The following is a 10614-nucleotide window of genomic DNA, read 5'->3' on the forward strand; positions in this document are numbered from 1 at the left end:
GCTCATGTGGTTGCTAAGTTAGCTATGAGGATAGATTGTGAGAGGGTATGGCTAGAGGAGGGGCTTTCTGAGTTTTTTTCTGTTGTTTTGGAAGACAAATTATGTATTGGTTAATACTTACGAAATGAAGTTTCTTTTAAAAAAAATAAATAAATACTATTCGTTTATTAGAATTGAGTAAATATTCAGTATGATATATTTTAGTAATTTATCTTTAATATTGAGACTGATAAGAAAAATGAATAAATAAATATTATTAGTTTTAGATGAAATTAAAAATGCTATTTTGTTTTCAGATTTTGCCAATTAGGATTATATCTAATTTTGTTTGAGCCCAAACTCGGCTTTTGGACTACTTTGTTTTTAATTAGATCCATCTCAATTGATTTCACGTCTAAAGTCCTAAAGCCTGCGGTATGGAGTAGGTTTCTTTTCAGTTAGTTATCAGCCCAGTTCCAGTAAAATCCTAGCATGTATTTTCTTCAAATCTTTTGTACAACTAGCCCTGTCATGCTCTAAGTTTCTGGTGTTTGATATATTTTCTCAGCAACCAAACACGGGTACGGGCAAGGAGGAAGAAGGAAAAAAAGGAAATATCAATACGTCGCAAAATACGGAGTAATAAACGAATGGCCCGATCAAAGGAATTGCACGCTCTGCAGTACTCTAGCTATTGCAGAGGATGTTGTTCTATTAATGTCAAACCACGTGGCAAAATGTTAGTGGCAGATGACCCAAGTAAACCTTAGCCCATCCCCATTCGATCTGCCGCTCTCTCTCTCAATCCCATCTAGCCCTCACTCGACTCGCATCGACACCACTTCGTCGCCGTCTCCACCGCTGTCCCTTGTCTTGCATAGGAAACTCTTTCTGGGTCGGTTTAAATTTTACAACTTTATAATGGTTTGTTGAAAACTTGCACTGATTTTTCTTCAACTTCAATGTTTATCATGTCGAGCAGGTGGTGGATGGTCTTGATGGAGACGCCAGCAGATGAAAATTCTCAGAACTTAACAACTGCTGCCAATGAAGCTGTTCATGAACAGGATAATACGGTACCTGCTGCTATAAATCATGGGTATATACCACTTCCCTCACATTTGGTTGATTAACAGTTCATTTATCCTCTTGTGTTTTATTATTGCTTTTCAAAATCTTGGGGTTTCAATATTTTCGAGCTGAGAGTGGAGTGATTCATTCATTAACTTGATATAACTATTTGACTTCACTTAGTGTCACCACCTTCCTAGTGAGACAGCCGCTAAATCAGAATGAAGTTTTGTATAGCAATTGATCCAGACTGTTTCTCATAGAAATCTCTCTTCAAATTGTGTACGTTACCGTGTTTAATAGTGCTGAACAAGCAACTAAGTTTGGCATAAAAAAAATCGTAGAAGTAGGAAGCTCTCAGTGACTTCGAGGGCTTCAAGAAAACTATGGTTGAAATGAACGAGGACGATACTTCAAGTGAAGTATCTGTGACCTCAATAAAGACTGCTGTAGACGTTTTTCTGACTGAGGTCCCGACAAAAAAATGATGGGATACAAAACAGTACTGCAAGTTCTTTTTTTCTTAATATGCTTTTATGCGACAGAAGGTTCCATGACCGGCTCTTTCTTTTTTTTTTTTTTTTTTTGGGGGGGGGGGGGGGGGGGGGGGGGGTTGGGGCAATGGACTTTTGATGTTTTCTCTGTTCTATGATTTTCATTCTATTAAAGCGTCATATTGCACTTGAGATTGTAGAGGCACGGAACTGGAACCAGAAGCGGAACCTGAGATTGCTGAAGAAGAAGTGAAAGGCATACTTGAAGTTATTGCATCCACCGGGAAATTCTGGTATGCTTTCATATAAGATTTTCCTTCTTTAGGTCTTGTATGGAGCTATTGTGCTTACATTATCGTATTATGTGCCATGGTTGGAGTATTTTTCATTATACTACCAGATTAGCTGCTAATTATAACTCTTAAAGCTTGTTTTCTGAAGTTTGTGATTATAAAAATAAAATGAGTAATATCTACTGTAAGAAAGTTATTCTTCCCGATCAAACTAACGGAGGAAAGAAGAGCATTGTTTAACAAATAATATTTGTGGTCATTGTTTTTAACAACTTATGATTTCTTAGAATGGTTTGCAGAATACTTATAAAAAAAAAAAAGAATGGCTGCAGAAATTCACCTTTTACTGATTACAAAAAAGAAAAGAAAAGAAATTCACCTTTCAAAAGACTTGATAGAATTGGTGTTTTTATTTCTCTTTTTGATATAAATCTCTTGCAAGCACTTGCGATAGCATGAAGTAATCTTTCGACCTGGTGCATGAAAATTCTTTTGCTTTGATGACAGTGTGACTTGTCGACATGGTTATGATATCTTAGTTCCTTGTAGCTAAAGGAGAAATAAACCATGTAGTTTGTGAAGTATGAATATGACTTGCTTACACACTTGTAAATAACTACTTATATGGCCACCATAGCAATCCCACCATTCTGGTAATTTTGCAATTTTCGTTGTGTGAATCATCATTGGTCCCTTCATTTCCTCTGCCACTGCCACAACCAAATTTATGGCCCCTGTATCTGACATTGCAAGTCTGTGATCAGTGCAAATGCTATGATTGGTGCCCATTGTTGCTTCTGTTACCCCTAGTGCTGGCAACCAGCACTTTTTCCACCTCTTTCAATATAGTGATTTAGGCACTGATACTTGGTGGGCGTGATAACCATTTATTTTTTCCACTACCAAGACTCCTAACGCTCCAAAGACTCGTATATCACCATCATTTTTTGCCATCACCCAGTCCTCCCAGGCCACCATTACAATTACCGCCCCCACTGCCAGCATGCACCACTAGTGCACTACAGCTGCTGCTATGCCATTGCCACCATTGGAACACCAACTGTATTGAAGTAACCACCAATGCCACTACAATCACACCAACAGTGGCACCGCTACTTTGTGTGCTATTCTTCTACAAAAAACTGTTTCTGCAATCATTGGCATTGCTGCGCTGTTAGCAGTTTGCTAACTGCTGTCATTATCGGCATTGTATTCTGCTCTTCCAATGCTCTCCGGTGGGCCCATTGTTGCTGTTGTTGCCATTGTGGGCACTTTTTTTATTCTCTAGTTCTTTATGCACTATTTTATTTTATTTTTATTTTTATCCTTAGGAGTTTTTCCATTTGACTGGTGCACCACTTGACTATCACTTTGTTGACAAATGCTACTAGTCTACATATGGTCTCTTTTTGGCTTCTTTTGTTGTTATGACAACGGATTCTTTAAGAGTAGGTGCTGAAATGACCAAAATTAATTTAACCACCTCTTTTTTTCTCTCTAACAATGAAGTACGATAACCTATAGTGCATAGCAGATTCATTCCTGTTCATGTTATTATATAGCTATTTAATTGTTTAGGCTATTGCAGTTAACAATGGCAATCAAGCCCCTTTTTTCTCTCATCTTGCATGTTACAAGTGTAGGTGAAAGTGAATGTGGTTATGGTGCTTGATATTACTGCTTGTTTCCTCTTGATAATTTTTTCATGTTTATTTGGTACCTCAGGCATGCTTGGTACAAATTGAAGAGCATGCTATCCTTTCAGCTGAAGCAGGTATGGGGAGGTATACATGCATATGTGCCTCTAGTTATTTTCATCATTGCATCTTTATCTTTGCTTCCATAAACGACCTTTACCTTTTTCTCTGTCTGTGATTTATAATGAAGGTCTTGTTGGAGTATCCTGAGTCGAAAATGACAAGTGAGCAGCAAAATGCTTCTTTAGGAGAAACCTACCCCGAGCTTGTCAAAAGGTTGGATGAAGGTATCTTCCTAATCATTTTTGGTTTTCAAGTATATCGCTTTGTTAGGAAGCTAATCAGGCCTCTTATTCTGCCGGCCCAATGAATCATTTGATATTGCTCACCTTTCAGTGCTTGCTATACCGAACATGAGACGTCCACGACTGGTGCTGTAGTTTTTATTTTTAGGTTTAGTGAATAATGGCTTCTGTTCCAAAAAAAGTTCTTAGTTCCATTCCAAATCCTCAGGTTTTGTTTAGTTTGTTCATGAAATTATTTAAGTGCGTGAATTTGATTGTTGAGCCCCCCCATGCTAAACAAAAAAAAGAGTTTAATGACCTTTTATTTATTTACCTTTTTCTATGATGCAGCTCTTGTTAGCTTTGTTGAAGGTCCACCGTTTACCCTGCAGAGGCTCTGTGAGGTGGTTTACTTCATTCCATTAGTACATAGTACGCTACTATGCTGTTCTAGTCGTATGGCTTATATAATAGCATTCATTTGTTTGTTGACTCTTCATGTATCCTCATTTCTAGTATAGTTGGTGATGCTTTCTTAGTTGTTTTGGAACTGTCATCCTATGCCATTAAAAAAAAAAAAAAAAAAAAAAAAAGAAAAGAAGAGAAAAGAAAAAAGAACTGTCATTAATTCTGTCTCATTGCTGTTACGTATTTAATTTTCTTTCAAAATATATTAGTTATCGTCTTATTTATTTGTATTGGACAGATCCTGTTGGAAGCTCGAAGTGTTTATCCAAATATCTCAAAGCTTGCTTTAGCACTAGAAAAGGTATGCTGGTCAATACTCTCCCCAATATCGTGTTTTTTCTGTTTTCCTTTTTGTTATGTCATTTATGTTGTCTTGCCCCATGCGCAGCATACCTTTTCTTGTCTGTTTTTAGTGCTTATTGTTACAACCGGTTTTATCTTGTCTGTTTGTAGAATTTATTGGTGACAACTATGTTGACCATCTCTACCGATCCGTATCCACAAGCAACGATGCAAAAGACAGATGAACCAGAGAAGGCAAGGGAAGAACCCGAGGCTCAACCCAATTCAGCACAAAATGGGGTTGAACCTGTGGCAGGAGATAGGGATGAAGTAATGACAGATGTAGAAGAGGCTGATATAGATGATGAAATGACCATCGACATGGAAGCCTTTGAAGAAATAGTTGGATCTGCAGAAACGAAAGCCGAACCTACTGCTAATTCTTAGTATTTAGGGATTAGTTTTCTGTTAATTGAATGGCTCAGTTCTTACTGATGATCTGTTCATGGCTCCACATATACATGTTTTCTCATTGTCAGTTGCACCTGAGGTCCGGAATTCCAGATGAATGATGTGACTGGCACAGTGTATTCTGGTTCTGGGTTTACAAAACCATCAAGTTAGCGTTATAGAAAGAGTATACCTTTCCCAGAGTTCCTTGATTTATTTATTTGTTCATATATTATTATTATTATTATTATTATTATGATCATCATAATGTATGAGAAATGATTTGTACAGAGTCTGTAAGTCTCGCGTATTCTTTTTAAAAAAAATACGTAAATCTAAGACTGTTTAGTTAGTGGAGTGTTATTTATTATTTTATTATTACTTTTTACTATTTTTTACTATTATTTAATATTTTATCATTATTTTTTCACTATTATTTACGGAATTTATGCTTTCAAAGTCTATCTTCAAAAGTTTATTTTTCTGTTTAAAATATATAAATTGTATTAATAAGAAAATGTAAATGAAGCTCAGTCACAAAACAAATCTTTAGCCCTGTAAGGTTTATTTTTACTCAAATTTTTTCAAAAGTTTGTTAAACTTCAATCCAAACATCTTTTGAATCTTTAAAAATTTCAATTTTTGAAATTTTGTTTTTAGTTATTTGTCTATGTTTTCATAAAAAAACAGCTTCACAAAATGAAAAAAAAAGAAAAAGGCTAAAACTAAAAAGAATGACAACGATTATGAGAACCGAAATCAACCTTGTTTCTATGGCATTTTTACTTTTTATTTTCTTTTTCCAAATGTTATTTATAAAACATTTCTCATAAATTATGCCTTACCCAATTTTTGGTTTACGCATATGTGACGGTTAGTTCTTAACCGAATGAGAAATAATATTTGTAGTTGTGGGTGTGTAAATGTCGCATGATTTTTTTGAAAAAGTGAGTAAATACGAGATCCAAATGAAAAAATGTTAATTTTTTAAGAGAAATATATTTTCAACCGTGAATTATGCAACTGCCGCGTAATCATTTTGAAAAAAATGAATAAAACATGAGACTCACTTGAAAAAAATTAATTTCTTAATAGTGGACCCCACTCTTTTTCAAAACTATTACGCAGCGGTTGCACAATTCAAGTGCAATATATTTTCACTTTTTTAATAGTGGATTTCACTCTTTTTCAAAACGATTGCACGATACTTGTACATTTTGCGACTGTATGTAACATTACTCGTTTATAAATGGACAAAAGTAACCTTATTGAACTTTTGTAATAAAATAAATTATTTTATTTATATCATAATTCTACGTTTCACCCTTATATCTCACTTTTATTATAATGCTTGTATACGCATCATTTATTTTCGTAAGGAGCTAGATATTATTAGTGATGTACAGCTGAACTGCTAACCTTTGATGCGCATCTAGTCTCCAAATTTTTTTTCAAAAAAAAAGGAAATTATAAAGACTTTCATGTGATTTATAATGACTAAATAATTGTGAACTTGAAGCTTCAATCACGTATTTGTATTTATCAATAATCGTCCATCAATATTTTTAGGCAGGGGAATGGGATGAAAGCAATGCTAACACGCGATCCTTAGTTTCACATCCTGCACTACCATGGCCATCTCCATGTTTGGTACATGCATTGGGACATCCTTGCAAGGTTCATTGCGATCTCAACTTACGTTTTTGAGAAGGGTGAAGTAACAACGCATTTTTTTTTTAAACTTCTTCTAAGTTGTTCTAACAACGCATCTTGATCTTCACTAACATCGATATCATTCATGTAACATTGGATTGATTTAGGAACATCACCTCTTTCTAGCTCTTCTTGATCAGATAAAAAATATAAACATGTACACTCTCACACACATACACACAAACATATAGATTGAGGTTAATCTATATATGTTTATAATGTCAAGTGGTAAAAAAATTCACGATGAAATTCTTAAGATAGTATATATGGTTTGTATACCGGAGATGTTCTAGATCATTTGCAAGTTGTAGAATCATTGATTAACAACGAATTATATTCGAATACTCTTCTAACTTCTAAGCAATCACATGATTCCTTTGTTATTGGATTTGTGACAGCAAAATAAGCATGCCTCACTAGTACAATTGGTGCTGATATGGGATATGGAAACCCATGCATTTTCAATGTATTCTTGAAAGCTTGGTGTATATTCATCGTAATGCCACTTTGCCTCCAAAAAATAAGATTTACATAAATCTATGTAAAGAAATATTCATAGTAGAGCAATGAACTAGAGGAAGCATATGTAATACTTAGAAAAAAAGGTTGGAGAAGAAATGATTATGAATTTAGAAATCAAGATCTTACCGCTTTTTTAAGGTATGGAACGTTATTGAATCCTTTCTACTTGAGAGCGTCAAAAGTCATTTCAATGACAATGTTACCCACATTACTAACTCAAGAGGGGGGTTAAATTAGGTTGGTCTAAATTATAAATCAAATACATAATATAAAATGTGAATAAAATACTAAGCAGTAGTAAATAAAAAGAATAAGGGTAAGAGAAATGTAAACTCAGTATTTTAATGAGGTTCAGCCCTATTGCCTATGTCCTAACCTCGACCCTACCTCTTGATGATTCTCAAATTCACTATTTAACCACCTTCAAGTGGAGCTAAAAACCTATTACACTTTTGAACAATACTGCTTCAAAGAATTTGTGTAGAACACATTCTACACTTACAATCATCTTACGAGTAATGATTCAACTATTTCCCGTGTAGAACTCTTATTACACTCATAAGGGTTACACCCGCCCTTTTACTGTTTATACAAGAGCTGATAGTGGGTAGGTTATCAGAGTACACTTCTCAATGAGTGAAATGAAAATAGTACAGCGCAAACTATATCTCTATCAAAATAAACAAATGTTAAGACTCAATGATTAGAAAAAAGAGATTGAAAGCTTTTGATGAATGAATGTAGTAAAGCTTGTAGTTGATGTGTGTTTTTGAAGATATCAAATGAGCTATTTATAGACATATGAGACTTCAATTTCAAATTTAAAAAGATTCAGATGTCAAAAGGAGCACCACTCATTTTTCAAAGATTTCAACTAAAAGATTTTCCTTGTTGCAATTGTTAAAGATCATATCATTCACTTTTCAAATTTCTCAAACAAAAGCTTTTACTTTCCACATATGTCAAAAAGAGCATCATTTACTTATTAAAATTTTCAAACAAAAACATATTCCTTTTGCATATGTAAAAAAGAACATTGATTACTTTTCAAAAATTTCAAACAAAAGTTTCTACTTTTTACATGTCAAAAAGAGTATAAATCAATTGTCAAAATTTTCAAACAAAAACAATCTACCTTTTGCACATGTAAAAAAGAGTATAAATCACTTTTCAAATTTTCTAACATATCATACACGTGAAAGATTACAATAAATCATCTTTCAAAAATTCAAAATTCAAACTTTCAATTCTCAAATATATCATGCACATGTAAAAAATGCAACTTGATACTTTGTGATAAAAGATTCTTTTTGAGCCTTAAACCCTTTTTGAATTTTAAAAAAGATATATAAAATTACTCTAAGAGCATTATTTGTAAGTTTGCTCCCTTTTTTGTTATATTTGATTCGTTGATGTGCTTGGCTCCATTATATGGAAAACTTGAGCTTGAGACTCCTTTATGTTGAACTTGTTTGTTATCATCAAAATCCATATATAGATATATAATTATATGATGCTTGAAACTTTGGGTTCAACAATCTTCTCATTTTTTATGACAACAAACACTTCGTAAAACTTTGATATCCGTAGTAACGCTTAAGCTCCCATTGAGAATGTGTGTTACTTTTTCAAGTAATAGATAAACATAATTCCAAGCATATATATATATATATATATATATATATATATATATATAACTTAACCATTCAAGGGACATTAAATCAAATAAAACATTGGAAAAAACATGTTAATGTTCTATTCTAAACTTCTCTCCCTTTTTGAATCATTAAAATGGACAGCAGTAACCAGTGCATAGATGAAACTGTGCATTAATAGAAATTGTGGAGAGGTGAATAATTGGAGCTGCTTAGGCCAGACAAGTGCTGCATTGCTATAAGGCTAGCCCTGGCGAGTTAGTGTAGAAAGAACTTCAAATTCGCGTGATATTTTTGACAAATGAGATTGTGTAAAGATTTGAAATCTCTAAGTTTTTGCGTAAAGGATCATCCTTACCCATCAGAATCTCACGAGAAGAACTTCTCAAATCATTCCTTAACCTGGTTTCTATTTATCCAAGACAATTTTTATGACCAAGCAGTTTTCTTTCACTAATGTTCCAAATTTGAATCATGAACCATTCACGTCTCAACTGTATGTTTTATCTATTGAGGCTATTAATGCCATGATAGGAACATAAATGCATTTGACTTGCAGGACTGATTTTGAGGTCATTGCAGAATCAAGGACTCTTAGTGTGCAATATGTTGTCTCTGTTACAACCATGTCTTGGATATTACGAGCAAGAGTGAGTGTGATTAATCAACTTAACAATCAAATTGCGTCAAAAGCTTACAAATAAAGACATAAAGAATAAGAGATTAAAATAGGAAAACAAGGAGTCAAAAAAGTTGACGAATTGGTATGCTCGTGACCCTCAACCATGAGTATAGGAGCCGGAAAGAGAGAGTTCAAATTCAAGACCAACAATAGGTGATAACGGCAAGGGTTCAACTAACTTTTGAGAATATCGAAAAAGCTTGGAGGACAAGCTGTATTTAATCCAACTACCTTCGTAAAAGTTTGATGAAATTAGTCCAGCTTATCTTGTAATGTAAACCAAGTAAGATATGAATAAATATGATGTTTATCTCTATAGAGGTAGTCTTCAGCTTATCCAATTCTAATTTTATCTTCTTTGCATATCTATAATCAATCTGCATTCTTACTCTGCAAATTTTATCTGTTAGCAATGGCTCAACAATCTTATTTCAACAATCATTTTGATCAATATATGGGGTATTCTACACCTTAGTCACCAATTTTCTCAGCATCTACTATAGGTTACATGGTGCAACATGAAAGAGATTTGGATAATAGCCATTTATGAACTAGTGAGTCTTGGCACTCAGTACTTATCCTCCATTATCGCATTTTTTTGGGATTGCAATCTTGAGCACGTGAGGTTGAAAAGCATATTCCTGTACTCTGACGGCTTGTTCATGAGTCTAACATAAAGATATGAGCCTTAAAACAACATAATAAGGATTTGAAGTCCTTGCTAGGCTCTTCATTTTGATTGCTTAATCCTTTAGATAAGGACAGCATGATGATATATATAAAGAGCAAGAGCGCTTAAAAAATGAGGTTAAGAGCTTCAAGTTTTTGCAAGTAATTTGAAATAAAATAAAAATATTTAACAGATATCCATAGCATGCATCATTCCTATTTCTCTTCTAATTATGCATAATCTATCTTCTGGCAAAGGTTTTGTAAAAATATCTGTTAACGGGTCGTGTGTACTTGTGAAATCTAGTACAATGTCACCCTTTTGGACATGATTTCATAGAAAATGATATCTAAT

General features: G+C 33.9%; 1 protein-coding gene across 3 annotated transcripts; it reads left to right on the forward strand.

Annotated features, from left to right (window-relative positions):
* Window positions 1-395: 395 nt before the first annotated feature.
* On the forward strand, window positions 396-5218 carry LOC121256382 (serine/threonine-protein phosphatase 4 regulatory subunit 2-like). Of its 3 annotated transcripts, none has more exons than XM_041157162.1 (8): window positions 396-458; window positions 548-1078; window positions 1745-1837; window positions 3563-3611; window positions 3725-3821; window positions 4170-4222; window positions 4525-4587; window positions 4740-5218. In XM_041157162.1, exons 2-8 carry the CDS (start codon window positions 942-944, stop codon window positions 5013-5015), a joined length of 768 nt encoding a protein of 255 aa, XP_041013096.1. In that variant the 5' UTR covers window positions 396-458; window positions 548-941; the 3' UTR covers window positions 5016-5218. The 3 variants fall into 3 exon arrangements, with proteins under 3 accessions (XP_041013096.1, XP_041013097.1, XP_041013095.1); XM_041157163.1 differs by having other exon boundaries at window positions 452-874; window positions 962-1078; window positions 4170-4250; window positions 4740-4954; XM_041157161.1 differs by lacking the exon at window positions 396-458 and having other exon boundaries at window positions 462-874; window positions 962-1078.
* The last annotated feature ends 5396 nt before the right edge of the window (window positions 5219-10614 follow it).

Source organism: Juglans microcarpa x Juglans regia, chromosome 3D, assembly GCF_004785595.1.
Source record: "Juglans microcarpa x Juglans regia isolate MS1-56 chromosome 3D, Jm3101_v1.0, whole genome shotgun sequence".
Classification (NCBI taxonomy): Eukaryota; Viridiplantae; Streptophyta; class Magnoliopsida; order Fagales; family Juglandaceae; genus Juglans; species Juglans microcarpa x Juglans regia.

Coding starts and splice junctions, on each gene's coding strand:
- LOC121256382 (XM_041157162.1), top strand. CDS start 942: ATGTTTATCATGTCGAGCAGGTGGTGGATGGTCTTGATGGAGACGCCA. Junction 1,079..1,744: donor CCTGCTGCTATAAATCATGG/GTATATACCACT, acceptor TTGAGATTGTAG/AGGCACGGAACTGGAACCAG. Junction 4,223..4,524: donor CCCTGCAGAGGCTCTGTGAG/GTGGTTTACTTC, acceptor TGTATTGGACAG/ATCCTGTTGGAAGCTCGAAG.